This window comes from Bos javanicus, chromosome 15 (assembly GCF_032452875.1).
Source record: "Bos javanicus breed banteng chromosome 15, ARS-OSU_banteng_1.0, whole genome shotgun sequence".
Taxonomy (NCBI): Eukaryota; Metazoa; Chordata; class Mammalia; order Artiodactyla; family Bovidae; genus Bos; species Bos javanicus.
In genome coordinates this window covers 17,843,790-17,861,919 of record NC_083882.1, presented here as the reverse complement: position 1 = coordinate 17,861,919, position 18,130 = coordinate 17,843,790, and the positions used below count along the sequence as shown (strand labels likewise).

The 18,130-nt window shown below is 36.4% G+C and overlaps 1 protein-coding gene across 2 annotated transcripts in view; it reads left to right on the top strand.

Annotated features, from left to right (window-relative positions):
• Positions 1–18,130, top strand: part of LOC133261691 (protein NPAT) — a 53,730-nt gene that overhangs the window by 8,688 nt on the left and 26,912 nt on the right. The window contains exons 2-6 of one of the 2 annotated variants that reach the window (XM_061440218.1): positions 3,069–3,187; positions 13,918–13,978; positions 15,621–15,693; positions 17,271–17,311; positions 17,823–18,041. In XM_061440218.1, coding sequence (XP_061296202.1) covers positions 3,069–3,187; positions 13,918–13,978; positions 15,621–15,693; positions 17,271–17,311; positions 17,823–18,041 — 513 coding nt within the window. Of the gene's footprint in view, positions 1–3,068; positions 3,188–13,917; positions 13,979–15,620; positions 15,694–17,270; positions 17,312–17,822; positions 18,042–18,130 lie in introns of those variants that run through there. The other variant, XM_061440217.1, reaches the window with a different exon arrangement.

Below are 18,130 nucleotides of genomic sequence, written 5' to 3'. Positions count from 1 at the left end.
TGAGAGTCCCTTGGAGTGCAAAGAGATCCAACCAGTCCATTCTAAAGGAGATCAGCCCTGGGTGTTCTTTGGAAGGACTGATGCTAAAGCTGAAACTCCAGTACTTTGGCCACCTCATGTGAAGAGTTGACTCATTGGAAAAGACTCTGATGCTGGGAGGGATTGGGGGCAGGAGGAAGAGGGGACAACAGAGGATGAGATGGCTGGATGGCATCACCGACTCAATGGACGTGAGTCTGAGTGAACTCCCAAGAGGTGGTGATGGACAGGGAGGCCTGGCGTGCTGCGATTCATGGGGTTGCAAAGAGTCAGACACAACTGAGCAACTGAACTGATACTGACACTGAGGTAAATATATTATAAAGGGAATCTAGCATCTTGTAATAGGAGTATGATATATAGAGAATTCAAAGAAAAAATTCTCTGAGGAAGTGATAATTACTTCAGTAGACCTGAAGAATGAGTTGGAATTAGCTAGGCTAAGAAAGAACTTCCCCAGTGGCTCAGCTGTAAAGGACTGCCTGCTATGCAGGAGATGTAGCAGGAGCTGTGGGTTCAATTCCTGAGTCAGAAAGATCCCCTGGAGGAGGGCATGGCAACCCACTCCAGTATTCTTGCCTGGTAAATCCTATGCACAGTTCATGGGGTTGCAAGAGTCGACAAACTTAGCAAGTAAAAACAGCAATGACACCAGCCTCTCCCTTTGGAATTTCCCTGGTGGCTCAGATGGTAATCTGCCGACAATGAAGGAAACATGGGTTCAATCCCTGGGTCAAAAAGATCTCTTGGAGGAGGAAATGGCTACCCACTCTAGTACTCTTCGGCTTCCCTAGTGGCTCAGATGGTAAAAAATTTGCCTGCAATGCAGGAGACCTGGGTTTGATCCCTGGGTTGGGAAGAATCCCTGGAGAAGGGAACAAATACCCACTCCAGTATTCTTGACTGGTGAATTCCAGTCAAGGAGCCTAATGGGCTGCAGCCATGGGGTTGCAGAGTCAGACACAACTGAGCGACTAACATTCACATGCAAGCTAAGAAAAGATAAGCTGCCCAAGCAAAGGCAATAGCACATACAGTGTTCTTGAAATAAGAGCATTCATATACTGAAAAGATGTTCAATATTGCTACACTAATTATTAAGAAATAAAGTACCTTCTCACACACTGGTCAGAATGGCCATTATTAGTAAGTTTCACAAACAACAAATGCTGGAGAAGGTGTAGAAAAAAAGGAACCCTCCTACATGGTTGGTGGAAATGTAGGTCAGTGCAGCCACTATGGAAAACAGTATGGAGTTTCCTCAAAAAACTAAAAATAGGATTGCCATATGATCTAGAAACCCTACTCCTGGGCATGTATCCAGACAAAATGGTAATTCAAAAGGATAACACATATGCCTATGTTTATAGCAGCACATTCACAACAGCCAAAACATGGAAAAAACCTAAATGTCCACTGACAGATGACTGGTGGTACATATATACAAAGGAATGTTACTCAGTCATAAAAAAGGATGAAATAATGCTATTTGCAGCAGCATGACTGGACTTGGAGATTATCATATTAAGTGAGTCTGTTTTGGTGATGGCCATTAAAAAGGCATGAAATGCTTTCATCATGGTTTTTATTTGTATTTCCTGATGGGTAGGAGAAGGCGATGGCACCCCACTCCGGTACTCTTGGCTGGAAAATCCAATGGACAGAGGAGCCTGGTAGGCTGCAGTCCATGGGGTCGAGAAGAGTTGGACACAACTGAGTGACTTCACTTTCACTTTTCAGTTTCATGCATTGGAGGAGGAAATAGCAACCCACTCCAGTGTTCTTGCCTGGAGAATCACAGGGACGGGAGAGCCTAGTGGGCTGCCATCTGTGGAGTCGCACAGAGTTGGACACGACTGAGGCGACTTAGCAGAAGCAGCAGCAGCAGTGATGTTTAGCATTATTTCACATATCAGTTGACCTTTCCCTTTCTTCGGAGAAATGTCTCTTCAGGTCTCTCACCCACTTTTTAACTGGATAATTTGGTTTTTTGCTCTTGAATTGTATTGAGTTCTTTATTTTGGTTATGAATCCCTTATCAGATATATGCAAATACTTTTTCCCATTCCACAGGTTGTTTTTTCATTTTGTTGATGGTTTCTTTTGCTGTACAGAAGCTTTTTAATTTGATATAATCAGCTTGTTCATTTTATGTTTTGTTACTTGTGCTGCTGCTGCTGCTGCTGAGTCGCTTCAGTCGTGTCTGACTCTGTGCGACTCCATAGACGGCAGCCCACCAGGCTCCTCTGTCTATGGGATTCTCCAGGCAAGAACACTGGAGTGGGTTGCCATCTCCTCCTCCCATGCATGAAAGTGAAAAGTGAAAGTGAAGTCACTCAGTCATGTCCGACTCCCAGCGACCCCATGGACTGCAGCCTACCAGGCTCCTCCATCCATGGGATTTTCCAGGCAAGAGTACTGGAGTGGGGTGCTATTGCCTTCTCCGTGTTACTTGTGCATTAGGTGTCAAATCCAGAAAATCATTGCCAAGACCCATATCAGGGAGCTTTGTCCTATATTCTTCTAGGAGTTTCATGCTTTCAGGTCTTATGTTTAAGTCAGTCCCTTTCAAGTTACTTTTCATGAGTATTGTAAGACAGGGGTCTAGTTTCACTCCTTTACATGTGAATATACAGTTTTCCTAGCACCATTCATAGAAGAGATGGTCTTTTCTCCATTAAGTATTATTGGCTCCCTTCTCAAATTTAGTTGACCGTATATCCTGGGGATTATTTTTAGACTCTCAATTCTGTTCCCTGGTCTATTTTTATGCCAGTACCATACTAAATACTCTGTTAATTATGACTTTATAGCCTATTAACTAGAGTTTTTCTTTTAAACAGCTATTTTATAATCTCTGCTTTGTACTTCAGCAGAAATTGGTGTTTCTGGCAAGGCTGCAGAATTCCATAATGTTCATCTGAAGTTGCATCTCTGATATGAAATTGCTATAGTGTTTAAAACAGCAGTTTTAATCAAAAGTTCAGAATTTACTGATATTACTGAATTCCATTTTATTTTTCATTTAGGATACTTACAACAGGAGAACCTTACTTCTACCTGCCAGGCTTTTATTTTGGAAAGTTCAGACTTAAAAGAATATGCAGAACACTGTACAGATGAAGGTTTTATCCCAGCCTGCCTACTGGTGAGTGATTTGTTCCTTAAGGAAGTATTTCATCATTGACCAACATAAGACACTATAAACACCGTCTTAACAAACGTTGACCATAGGATTTTTGCAGAAACTAACTCCTTTGGCCAGCGATTTGTTGTGTAAGTCAATATTGAAACGCTCCTGTCAATAGTATTCAGGTAACAAAATACATATTAATATGAGTCTGACTGATATTGTGTTAAAAATCAACTCATTAGCAAAAACCAAATGGGCAGAAATTTGATAGTTTGTATTCATGCGTAAGTGGAAAGACCCAAAGAAGACTAGCTTCTTTTCCCACATTTATGTCAAAGCTGGGAAGTGAATTACAACTTTGATTTTGAGAATCAGTTTTAAAGTGACACCCTCATTTCTAATTAGTTTCACAACTGCTTGTCCTGGGGCTCACTTGTTTATTGCCTGTTAGGGGCTAAATATTTGTATCCCTGCATAATTCACATATTAAAATCCCATCCCTCAGTGTGATGGTACTTAGAGGTAAGACCTTTAGAAAGTATTAAGTTTTAGATTAGGTCATGCAGTTGAGACCCTCATGATGTGGTTTGAAAAGTGAAAGAGAAATCTCTGTTTGCACACACCAAAGAAAGGCCATGTGAACACATATCAAGAAGGGGAATAAGGCCAGGAATTTGGTCCTCACCAGGAAGCAGATCATCTGGCAACTTGATCTTGGATTTTCCAGCCTTCAGAAAGAACAATGAGAAATAAATGTCTGTTATTTAAGCCACCTGATCTATGACATTATATAGCAGTCCAGTCTTTCCTATATCTGGCTTTCCTGTAGTTGCTTACTTCAGAAAAGTATAAAACAGATATTTTGATATCTAGTCACCTGTTTTTTAAACATCACTAGACCAATAGAGCATTGTTTGTTGGTATTGGTGGATATATGCTAGAACTACATTATTTGAAATGGTATTTTGTCGTTTTATTTTAAACATAGATCCTTAGATTCATTTCAGCTGTCACAGACAACATGATCATCTATGGAGGAAACCTTAAAAAAAAAACCTGTAAAATTGCCAGAGTTTTAGCAAGGTCAGAGGATACAAAGTATATAAAAGTGCATCATATTTCTTTATACCTACAATGAACAATTTTTAAAATATATATATATCATCTACAGTAGCACTCAACAAACAAAAATAAAATACTTATGTAATAAGGCTAACAAAGTATCCATAGACTCTGTATGCTAAAATTTGTATGAAAGAAATCAAAGACTTAAATAAAAGGAAAAATACACTGTGTTCATGGAATGAGCAACTCAGTACTATTAAGATGTCCATTCTCTACATTTTGATCTATACATTTATTACAGTTAAAATCCCAACAGGTAATTTTTTTGTTTGTTTTGAAATGGCCGTTTATTGAATATATCTGCCTGCAAGGTACCATGTACATCCTTTTGCTGTTTACACAGTTTTTTCAAGAATAAACAGACAAACTATATCTAACACATTTGCTTAAGGGGAGTGTGTCTAACAATGTGACACACAAGTCCTTGTGTCTGCCTAAGGGAAATATAATAAGTCCTCTACATATAAACCTTGAAATTGCAAACTTTCAAAGATGCAAGCATGCCACTTACTACCAAGATATCACTGGACCATTTTTTTCAAGAGAGCAAATAAAATTGAATCCATCAAGGAACCAGAACCTGCGCCTTCAAAGTCAGGTGTGAGTGAAATTGCAGGTTTCCCTCCATCTATTACTGACAGTCCTTCAGCTCTACTGTATCCCACCTTCACTTCCTCCTCCAGTCAGTAACTTTCTTCTTGCCTTTTGGCTCCATGCCAGCTGTTGTACTACTGTTCTTTTCAAGGTACTGTAGTATAAGATTGAAAATGTTTTCCTTTTTTTTTTTTTTTTTTTTTAAGTAAACTCAAAACTGTTTTCTTTCTGTTTATTTTTTATGTATTATTTGTGTGAAAAGTATTATAAACCTATCACAGTGCAGTACTATATAGCCAATTGTGTTAATTGGGTACCTAGGCTAACTTTGTTGGACTTACAAACATGCTCTTGGAATGGAACTCATTCACACGTAGGAGACTTAATGTAATCAGCTTTCATTTTGATACCAATTAGGATGTGATTCTCCTAATTTACGAAATATCTGCCAGGAAGGTACTCATCATCGGTAAACTGATGATAACATCTTATAAATTATACATATCGACAGCTCTTGACAGCAGGACCTCATTTAAACTGATATTCATAGCCCTTTTTAAAAGTCTAAGTCTGTGTAACTGTTTATCCATTTAGTTGTAGAAATGTTAATATTATATTGTGGGATACTGCCCCAATCCCAACAGTTATTACATAACTCTGCAGTTTATATAATATGTATCATATTATACATAATATGCAGTTTATATCCATAATCTGAAATTTAAAACACATTTAAGAGTGATGCTGATAATGGGGGAGGCATTGCATATATGGAAGCAGGGGTTTATGGAGAATCTCTATACCTTCCTCTCAATTTTCTTGTGAACATTAGATGCTTTTAAAAATTAAATAGCACATATAATCCCAACAGTTTCAGGGATTTGGGGTCTTCACTGCCAATGACTTGATACTCTTGGCTTCTTCATTTATTTAATGACAGTACTTTTAAAGAATGAGAGTATTCAGGGAAAACTACTCAGTAAACTTTTTAGAATTCACATCATAAAATAAGGTTTATTCCAGAAATAATTTATCCTTCCTGCCAAATACTTCATATAATTATTTGTCAAACTACAAAAAACATTGTTCCAAAAAACCAAAGAAGTCCTAATCACATTTTTAACATTAACTTATATTCCAGTATCAGATTGGTTTATATTGAATTGGTTAATTGCCAGTAGTTGATTTTTTTATAAGTAGCACCCAAATGAAAGATAATTTTTCCCTTTATTATTTGTAATGCCTTTCTTTGTCTTTGTTATACAGTCTCTTTTATCAAAGTATTGCTACCCCAGCTTTCTTTCCATTTCCATTTGCCTGGAATATCTTTTTCCATCTCTTCATTTTCAGTCTATATGTGTCTTTCGATTTGAACTGAGTGTCTTGTAGACAGCACATACCCGCATATAACCATCATACTAGCTTTATAGTAGATGATCCACTACTTTTACTATGTGTTTTTCTTTACCAGTGAGGTTTTTTTTTTTTTTTTTTTTTTAAATAATTTTCTTATTTCTAGCTATGGCCTTTACTTTTCCATTTAAGGAAGTCCCTTTAAACATTACTTATAAGGCCAGTTTAGTGGTGATGAACTCCTTTGGTTTTTGAACGTCTAGGAAACCGTATCTCTCCTTTACCTGGCATGTGAATTTTCTGCTGAAATATCCTCTGATCATCTTTGTATATCACGAGCTGTTTTTGTCTTGATTCTTTTAAGATTCTCTGTTTAACTTTTGACAATTATATTGTGTCTTGGTGTGGGTCTCTTTCATTTCATTTTGTATGGGAGTATATGCTTTCTGTATTTGGATGTCTTTTCCTTTGACAAATTAGGCAAGTATTCAGCCATTTTGTCTTTAAATAGGTTTTCTTTTCTTTCTCTCTTCTGCTTCTGGAAACCCTGTTATGGGAATATTAGTGTGCATGATGGTGTCCCAGAGATCCTTTAAACATCCTCATTTTTTTCAGTCTTCATTTTTAATTGGGTGATTTTCACTATGTCTTCCAGGTTGCTGATCCATTCTTTGGCATTCTCTAGTCTGTCGATTCTCTGTAGTGTTCTTTTCACTCTAGTTATTGTGATCTTCAGTCTTTATTGGTTCTTATATTTTCTCTTTGTTGAAGTTCTCCCTTGAGTTCATCCATTCTTCTCCAGAGTTCAGTGAGCATCTTTTTGACTATTATAATAAACTATCTGGTGAACTGATAATCTCTGTTTTGTTAATTAGTTCATTTTCTGAAGTTGAAAGGTACTTCTTTGTCTCTTCATTTTGCCTAACTTTCTGTATTTGTTTCTATTATTAGGTGTATAAACTGTGTTTTCTGGTCTTGAAAGAGTGGCCTAACGTAGAAGGTGTCCTGTGGGCTCAGTAGTACAATTCCCCTGTCACCAAAGCCAGGTGCTCTAAGGGTATGCATTGTGTGGGCTGTGTGCACCTTGCTGTTGTGATTGAGTTGCAACTGCTGTGGGTGTGCTGGTGAGCAGGGGCCTGAGGCCCAGCCACTACTGTTGCTGGCTTGCTGATGAGCAATGCTGGTCCCTTGGAGGAGGAGCACGGGTACCACTTAAGTAGTATTGTGGAAAAATAACCCAGATAGTTCTTAAAAAGGATATGTTCAAGGACTCACATTGCTTGATCTTAAGACTTAACTAACCAGCAATAGTAATCAGGATTGAACGGCATTAGGAAATGGTTAGGCATTGGATCAGTGAAACAAAATACAAACTTCAAATGTGATTTTTGGCAAAAATTCAGATAATTCACTGGAAAAAGGACAATCTTAACAACAAATGGTGATAGGACAATTAGACAACCAGATTTAAAAAAGAAAAAAAAGAACCTTTACACATACCTCATAAAAAGTTAACCAGTCTGGATAATAGATCAAAATTGTAAAACATAAAACCGTAAGACTTCCAGAAAAAACATAGAACAAAATTTGTGCAGTCTTGGTTTTGGTAATGAATTTTTAGGCATGATACAAAAAGTACTGACTGTAAAATAAAAATTTGATAAATTCAACTTTATAAAAATTTAAAATTTTTGCTCTATAAAAAACACTTAAAAGAATGATAGCTATAGAGTAAGAAAAAGTTTTTGCAGCTCTGAAAAAGGGATTGTGTGTAGAATATATAAGAAACTTTTTTTAACTGAATTTTTTCTTTAATGGGCAAGAGATCTGAGGACCTGTCCCCACAAAACTATAGGACTGGCAATAAAATGAAAAAAGTACTCCACGTTATTAGCTGTTAGGAAAATGACCGTTACTACCCCAAGCAGATACCAATACATACATGTTAGAATGGCTAGTATAAAAAATAATTTTTAAATTGCTGCAAAATCATACAGCTGCTTTGCCCAACAGCTTGGCTGTTGTTTTTAAAGTTAAACAACCGAGTCCCATGTGACCTAGCATTCATATACCCAGATATTTATCCAAGTGAAATGGAAAACTTATATTCACACAAAAACATACTGTTTATGTGTGATGTCAAAAACTGAAAATAACCAAGATGTCTTTCAACAAGTAAGTGAATAAACTGGTGTGTTCTTCTTACTAAGCAGTAAAAAGCAGCACTGATGACTCATATAATAACATGAACAAATCTTAAAATTCTTCTTAGTTCTTCTAAGTAGGCAATTTTAACAAGTAAGTTCATACAGACAGTGGGGGCCAAGCTTCTCACTCTGTGAGAAAGAAAATACAAATAAGCATGAGACCTGTGGTGTTAAATTATACAGTCAGAGATATCAATACAAATTAATGTTTATTTTAATATATGTACAGATGTATTCAGAAATAATGTGGAGTAGCCTGTCTGTGTTGTTTGTGTAGCACTGTGTGCTGTGGGGTCCTAGCTACAGTGATAACCTAGTAACTACCAGCAAATCTACCACCCAGATCCTTACTTCTCATTGTTCTGGAGGCTGGGAAGACCAAGATGAAGTACTCCTGTTTCAGTTCCTGGTGAAGGCTGTCTTCCTGACTTATAGACAACCTCCTTTTTGCTGTGACCTCACATGAGTTTGTGTGTGCTAGTCGCTCAGTCATGTCTGACTCTTTGCAGTCCCATAGTCTATAGCCCACCAAGCTTCTCTGTCCATGGAATTTTCCAGGCAAGAATACTGGAGTGGGTTGCCATGTCCTTCTCCAGGGGATATTTCCACCCTGGGATCAAACCAGGGTCTCCCATTTGATCCCACCCTGGGATCAAACCAGAGGAGCCTTTACCCTCTGAGCCACCAGAGAAGCGCTATATGAGTTTATGAGGACATAATTCATTATATAGCATTCATTCAGTTATTTTTTAGCTACTAAAAGCAAGTTATAATGACTAGGTTAGTATTAGGCAATTCCTTAACTTCTCAGACTTTGAATAACATAAAAGCTACTGTACTGCAACCAACTATATGCACATAAAATGGACAACCTAAAAGAAATGGGAAAATCCTCAGAAAGGTACAATCTCCTAAGACTGAACCAGGAGAAAATGGAAAATATGAACAGACCAGTCACAAGAGTTGAAATTGAAACTGACTAAAACACAAAGGTCCAGGACAAGGTGGCTTCACAGGCGAATTCTATCAAGCACTCAGAGAAGAGTTAACGCCTATCCTTCTGAAACTATTCCAAGAAAATTGGAGAGGAAGGAACATTCTCATACTCATTCTGTGAGGCTACCATGACCCAGATACCAAAACCAGATAAGGATACCACTAAAAGGAAAAATTACACATCAATATCACTGATGAACACAGATGCAAAAATTCTCAACAAAATGCTAGCAAACTAAATCCAACAATACAGTAAAAGGATGATATACCATGGTCAAGTGGGATTTATCCCAGGAATGTAAAGATTTTTCAATATCCACAAATCAGTCAGTGTGATACACCACGTCAGCAAAATTGAAGAATTAAATACTATATGATCATCTCAATAGATATAGAAAAAGCTTTTGATGAAATTCAACACCCATTTATTAATATGACAAAAACTCTCCAAAAAGCAGGCATAGAGAGAACCTATCTCAACCTAATAAAGGCCATATACAACATACCCACGGCTAACATACTCAACAGTGAAAACCTGAAAGCAGTTTCTCTAAGATCAAGAAAAAGACAAGAATGTCCACTCACCACTTTTATTGAACATTGTTTTGGAAGGCCTACACACAGCAGTCAGAGAAGAAGTGAATCTAAATTGAAGAAGAAGTAAAACCATCACTGTTTGCAGATGGCATGATCCTGTACATGGAAAATCTTAAAGATGCTACCAGAAAACTAGAGCTCATCAATGAATTTGGTAAAGGTGCAGGGTACAAAATCAATACACAGAAATCTGTTGCATTTGTATACACTAATAATGAAAGATCAGAAAAAGAAAGAAACAATCCCATTTACTATTGCATCAAAAAGAATAATAAAACACCTGGGAATAAACGTACCTACAAAGGCAAAAGACCTATATTCTGAAAGCAGTAAGATGCTGATGAAAGAAGAGACACAAACAGATGGAAAGATACAACCATGTTCTTGGATTGGAGGAACAAGTACTGTCAGAATTGACTATACTACCCAATATAATGTATAGATTTGATGCAATCCCTATCAGATTACCAGTGGCTTTTTTTTCCTCCCTGGGACATATGGGATCTTACTTCTGCAATTTAGGGATCAAACCCATATCCCCTGTATTGATAGTATGGAGTCTTAACCACTGGACCACCAAGGAAGTCCCACCAGTAGCATTTTCACAGAACTGGAACAAAAAAATTTTTAATTTTATGGAAACACAAAAGACCCTGAATAGCTTAAAGCAGTCTTGAGAAAGAAAAACAGCTGGAGAAATCAGGCTTCCTGACTCTTATTAGACATCTAGAGTCATCAAAAGAGTATGGTACTGGCACAGAAACAGAAATATAGCTCCATGGAACAGGATTGAAAGCCCAGAAATAAACCCTATGGTCAATTAATCTATGACACAGAAGGCAAGACCATACAATGGAGAAAAGAGAATCTCTTCAATAAATGGTGCTGGGAAAACTGGACAGCTACATGTAAAGGGTTGAAATTAGACAGTGTCTGACACCATATAGAAAAAATAAACTGGATTAAAGACCTAAATGTAAGACCAGATACTATAAAACTCCCAAAGGATAACATTGGCAGAACACTCTTTGACATAAACGGCAGCAGTATTGTTTTGGATCCATCTCCTAGAGTAATGGAAATAAAAACAATAATTAAAACAATGAGAACTACTTAAAAGCTTTTTGCATAGCAGAGGAAACCATAAGCAAATGAAGAGGCAGCCCCCAGAATGGAAGAAAATATTTGAAAACGATGCAGCTGATAATGGATTAACCTCCAGAATTTACAAATAGTTCATTCAGTCAATAAATAATACAGCTAAATCTAAAAATGGGCAGAAGATCTAAACAGACATTTGTCCAAAGAAGACATGAAGATGGCTAAGAGGCACATGAAAACATGCTCAACATTGCTAATTATTACAAAATGCAGGTCAGTACTACAATGAGATATCACCTCAAACTAGCCATCATCAAAAAATCTACAAGCAAATGCTGGAAAAGGTATGAAGAAAAGGGAACCCACCTATAGTGTTGATGGGGATATAAATTGGTACAGCAACAATGGAGAAAAACTAAAAATAGAGCTTAAAAAAGCTAAAAATAGAATTACCATCTAGAAAATTCATTCCTGAACATATATCTGGAGAAAAACATGGTTCAAAAGAATACGTGCACCACATGTTTTGTAAAGCACTGTTTGCAATAGTCAAGACATAGAAGCAACTTAAATGTCCATCAACACGTGAATGGGTAAAGAAGATGTACATAAACACTATGGAATATTATTCAGCCATTAAAATGAATGAAATAATGCCATTTGCAGCAATGTGGAAGGACCTGAAGATTACCATGCTAAGTAAGTTAGAAAGACAAATATATCACTTATATGTGGAAACTAAAGAAAATGGTACAAGAGAACTTACTTAGTAACAGACTCACAGTCTTAGAGAACAAACTTATGGTTACCAAGGGGGAAGGTGGGGAGGAGGGATAGATTGGGAGTTTTGGGTTGACATGTGCACAATGCTGTAATTAAAATAGATTATCAATGGATATGAGAGTTGGACTGTGAAGAAGGCTGAGTGCCGAAGAATTGATGCTTTTGAACTGTGGTGTTGGAGAAGACTCTTGAGAGTCCCTTGGACTGCAAGGAGATCCAACCAGTCCATTCTGAAGGAGATCAGCCCTGGGATTTCTTTGGAAGGAATGATGCTAAAGCTGAAACTCCAGTACTTCGGCCACCTTATGCGAAGAGTTGACTCATTGGAAAAGACCCTGATGCTGGGAGGGATTGGGGGCAGGAGGAGAAGGGGACGACAGAGGATGAGATGGCTGGATGGCATCACTGACTCGATGGATGTGAGTCTGAGTGAACTCCAGGAGTTGGTGATGGACAGGGAGGCCTGGCGTGCCTCAATTCATGGGGTTGCAAAGAGTCGGACACAACTGAGCAACTGATCTGATCTGATCTGATCAACAAGGAACTATATAGCACAGGAAAAACTGCTCAATATTCTTTAATAACCTAAATGGGAAAAGAATTTGTAAAAGAATAGTTACATGTATATGTATAACTGAATCATTTTACATCTGAAACTAGCACAACATTGTTAATCAACTATACTCCAATATAAAATAATTTTTTTTAATAATACAGAACAATAAAATAGGAATCTGCAATGAAAGTTCGGGAGAGGAAAGAAAACTAATTAGCTACTATGTGTTAGACATTGTCTTAGATATATTACGTATATCCTCAATCTTCAACACACAAAAAAATTGTATTAATTAAAAAGTTCTGTGTCTGTTTTTATATATGAAAGTAAGCCTTAGAAAATCTGGGTAATTTTTCACACATACGGTAAATGTAGAACCTAAATCCAGAACTGTCTGTTCTAAAAAATCCTTGCTTTTCCCTGTTCTATTATATGACCTCAAACTTGAGTCGATTAAAACCTGCCCTTTATTATTGATACAAAGGTGGTGGGGGATGGGGTGACTTTATGAGATGATAGAAGTGAGAATAGAAAAGGTACTGATCCTTGGAAAGGATATGTCTTACACTCAGGTGTTTTGCTTTTTTTGGCATTAAAAGGGCAGAAAGAAGTAGGTCCTTATCTGTTTGACTGGATCCCTACCTCCCAAACTGAAAACTGCATTCCTGTTATTGTACTATCTTAGCTAAGGAAACATAGTCACGATATCTTATTCAAGTAGACAAGCTTCTTTACCCACAGAAGAATTCAGTCCTTGAGGAGTGACTATTTTCATTTTTGATGACCTGTGCTGTGCTTATTCGGAGAAGGCAATGGCACCCCATTCCACTACTCTTGCCTGGAAAATCCCATGGATGGAGGAGCCTGGTGGGCTGCAGTCCATGGGGTCGCTAAGAGTTGGACAGACTCAGTGACTTCACTTTCACTTTTCACTTTCATGCATTGGAGAAGGAAATGGCAACCCACTCCAGTGTTCTTGCCTGGAGAATCCCAGGGACTGGGGAGCCTGGTGGGCTGCCATCTCTGGGGTCGCACAGTCGGACACGACAGAAGTGACTTAGCAGCAGGAGCAGCAGCAGCTGTGCTTAGTTACTCAGTTGTGTCCCAACTCTTTGTGACCCTGTGGACTGCAGTCCTCCAGGCTCATCTGTCCGTGGGGATTCTCCAGGTAACAATACTGGAGTGGGTTGCCATTTCCTTCTCCAGGGATTCTTCCCAACCCAGGAATCAAACCCAGGTCTCCCACATTGCAGGCAGGTTCTTTACCATCTAACCCACCGAGGAAGTCCTTTGATGACCTACTCTTTACCATTTCCTTATCGATTAATTTTTAATCTATATCTTTTAGTAACTTTTATGGTGAAATATTTCATAGTGGGAAATTATTGGTAGTATTTTATGGTTTTGGTAATGCTTGATCTTTTTCTTTTCAGTCTTTATTTGGAAAAAATTTGACAACAATTTTGAATGAATATGTAGCTATGAAAGCAAAAGGTAAGAATTCAGGTTCAGGGTTTTTTTTGTTTTTTTTTTTTGTCAGTTTTATACAGCATTTATCTAATTGTTTTAATTAGAAGTGATTTTTTAAATTTTGAAATAATTTTAAAAATTCACTGAGAGATAGCCAATTAAAGTCTGTTTATATTGAGTGATAAATATAACTAATACTTTCCTAAATTAGTGTCTTGAAGAGGAAAGTTAAATTTATTCTCTCATATTCGTTATTTCCATAGTTTGCAACATATTAAGAAAAGATTCAGCAGTAAAGAATTAATTAGTACAGTTGATAACATTTTAAAATGGAAGCTTCACATTATTGAGTACTGTTTATTGCAACATTGTGCTAGGTTCTTTCAGAGGTTTTATTTCAGTCCTTAAAATAATCCAATGAGAGGTATTGATTTTTTAGATCTATTAATTTATTCATTATTTGACTGCATCAAGTCTTAGTTGCAGCAGAAGGGATCTTTGTTGCATCACGTGTGATCTTTCATTGCAGCTCACAGAACTCTCGGGTTGTGGCGCAAGGACTGTAGAGTTCTCTGGTTGTGGCACAGGGACTCCAGAGCATTCAGGCTCAGTGGTTGCTGTGCATCGGCTCAGTTGCTCCACAGCATGTGGGATCTTAGTTCCCCCAGCAGGGATCCTCCCCAAGTTCCCTGCATTGCAAGGTAGATTCTTAACCACTGGACCACCAGGGAAGTTCACTAGACCTTAAGTATCAGAAAATTAAGGATTAGAAAGCCAGATAACTTTTCTAAGATCACAAAACTAGAAACTGTAGAAAGTAATAAGCCTAGAATTTCAAAGTGTGAATTTCATTTCTTTCTCTTAAATAGGTTATTTGATCATTCTACCAAGGTTTTCTTTTCCCAGACTATCTTAACTATATTACAGGAATATTTAGACCTCAGAATATAAATATAAATGACCTCAGAAACAATATGTTACTGCAGTACAAAGGTTTATATCCCACTTTTATGTTGGTAACTTTCTCTTGTTTGAGCTTTTTAGAAGTATATAGTAAAGAATATAAATACCTTGAATTTCCTATCAGTGTGGCTTTAGAACACATCCTGAAAAAGACTAATTAGTCCTCCAGAATTTTATCTGTAATTCTGACTGATTAGTCCTGCAGAATTTTATCTGTAATTCTGAGTAACCAAGGAGTTGCTGAGAAATCACGGTGATTTGGACCTGAAAACATTGGATATAGAAAACTAATTTCTATATTTACATGAGTTTGTATAATTTTATAAATTTATAAATCAAATTATTTTGACTTTGAAATAAGTACTACTTATTCTACTACTACTTATTCTACTACTTTCACGTAAGTAGAACAAAGATTTAAAATAGTTTGTCTTTTTATTCAAAGAAAATACAAGATTATTGATCTTAAAAAAACTTCATAGTTTTCACAAGTTTCCTTTTCCCTCATATTATATCTGATTCTCAGTGACTTGAGCCAAAAAAGCAACATCATTATAGCTTTGCAGTTCTTTACAAAATAGGCTTATTTCTCAGTTCCCAACATAATATCAGCAGCTGAGAGAAAAGTTTTCCTTATTGATTTTCTGTGTCTGTTCAAATTAAATGATGGATTTTTTATGAAACATTTCCTCTTATGATTTAGAAACATCAAATGATGTCCCAGCAATTATGTCATCTCTGTGGAAGAAGTTAGACCATACACTTTCTCAGATCAGGTAATAAAAGGCTTATACCATCAGCTTATCAGAATGTGCATAATAATTTTGGAATGCAAGCACAATTAAGAGTCACTTCACATTTAAATCTTATGACCCACACTGTGCATTTAACACTGATCTAATTTTGAAATTATGCTACAGGTTATTGATATTTGTCTTTGATTAGATGATTTTAAATAAATTGTGTACTTTAATAAAATATTTAGAAATGAGGAAATTAATGATATTCCCAGGTTCCCGTAACAATTTAGAGGCAGATCTCTGGCTGAATACAAATCTAGTCCAGTCTTCATGGATAGAAATCTACTAACTCAAGCCCCATGTGACTTCCCTTATACAGTTGCATCTTCATTACACATGCAGAAAATTGATATGTGTAATCCATGCCACTTTTGTTCTTCCCTTATAAAGGAACAAAGCCGAATAATAACACTACTGGATAAAGGAACAAACCCGAATAATAACACTTCTGCTTTTAGAACTTAACTATGTCATGGCCTTGGAATGCTAGTCTCACTATCTTTAGAATAGGAATCAATTTTATAACATATCTTACTCAACTTGAGTCTAGTATGAAAACCATCCTTTCTTACACTTTCTCCCAGAGCTACAAGTGAATACCCCACTTCAGCAGGGGCCTCATTTCCTTCCTCAGCTGAAACTGCTAGAATGGCTCCAAGTGCTTTTTGTGTGACTCTGTACTACATTTTATTTGGTAGTCTTACTTTTATTCCCCTTTCCTGACTTCCCTTTCCTCTTTCATTCCCTTGCAAACAGTCTTCAAAGACATTCACAACTTAACACCTATGAAGTATTTATAAGTTACTGCAGTGTTTTACTGACAAGGTATTACATAAAAAAAGAAACCTCCTAGCCAGGTGTTCTCCAAGGTTGGTTTGTGTGCTGTTAAAAATGCTTATTTGATTCAGTAAGTTTTGTGGCTCTTGTTGGCAGACACTTATTTGACAGATTTCTGAGGAAAATGGCACAGTATCTGATTGTTTACAAAATACATGGGTAACCAATTCATAGCAAAAGGAGAATCAGTTTATATTGTGAATTTTCTTACCTGTTTGCTTTGTTCCTTCTTTAGAAGTTCGGTGAAACAATGTCATAGTCATAAATTTGATGAAAGCAGGATCTCTTTTGAAATCAACTTGGATTCTGAAGTATTTATGTATGCAGTTATATAAAATCAGAATTTCTCTGGGAAGGCATTTTTATAGTTATAAAAGATAATTGATAATTATAAAATATTATATATAACTTTCTTAAATATATTGAGTTCCTAAATTCAAGGCAAATTGTATTCTTAATGGTATTTCAAAGCTCTTGCTTACTGCATTGGATAGAAACTTGATTAATAAAATTATACATGTTTGCATTTTTATATGCCACTGTTTTTTTCCTAAAGCAGATAAGATTTGGTTACCCAGAAAAAAAGTGCTTATCTTTTTTATCTGAGAGAAATTTCTTGCCTTTTAACTCATAATTTACTTCAGGTCTGACTAACTAAATCAGAATGTATCGTAGCAACAGAAATTTTTTAATGTCTAACTACTTTTGTTTATTAGGAGCATGCAAAGTTCCCCAGGGTTTGCTGCCAGTCAGAGAGGTTGGTATTCAACTTTAAACTCTAAATAATGTTCAGAATTACTTTAATTTAACTCAAATTTAATGTCAGATGAGCGTTTTTGTTAACAATACATGTGTGCTGCATTTACATTTTGTTTAAACTTCTGTTTTTCTAAGTACCGTTATCATATTAGAAAATAATATTTTCATTAATTGTAAAAATATGCATTTAAAATAGTATATCTTATTTTTCTCATTGGCTCTCATGTATTCACATCTTTAATTCTCATTCCATAAATTTGTTTTCCTGATTGTGGAGATGTTATCAGTTTTAATTATTACAGAATAAATGTATTCTTGGATTTTTAAAATTTCAAGTGTACTCAATTTTAGTTTGTTTCTTGTGAAATTATCACATAAACAGGTGATAATTCTAGGGGCTATTTTTTAGGTTCACTGTTAAATGTGTAGAACATATATTGTATAGACATCTTAAAATTCCTAAACTACTCTGACATTGAGTTAATTTTTTAAATGCTTGTGTGTTTCAGCCCGAACAAGAAATGGGATTGCAGAAATCAAACGTCAGAGAAGGCTTGCATCTCAAGCAGCTCCTGTCAGTTCAGAGCCTTTACCGTATCTTTTAGGACAATTTACCAATTCTCCTTTGACAGCTACACAAGTTATTAGGCCAACTGGCCAAATTTCAGCTCCTTTGAGGTCAGATTTTGTAGTGGTCAACCATTCACAGTCACAAGACACTATGACCAGTAAGTTTACATTTTGTGCTTTTAAATTTTGTTTTAATCAAATTGTGTGAATGAGATGATGTGATAATATCTTTATATTCATGGTATAA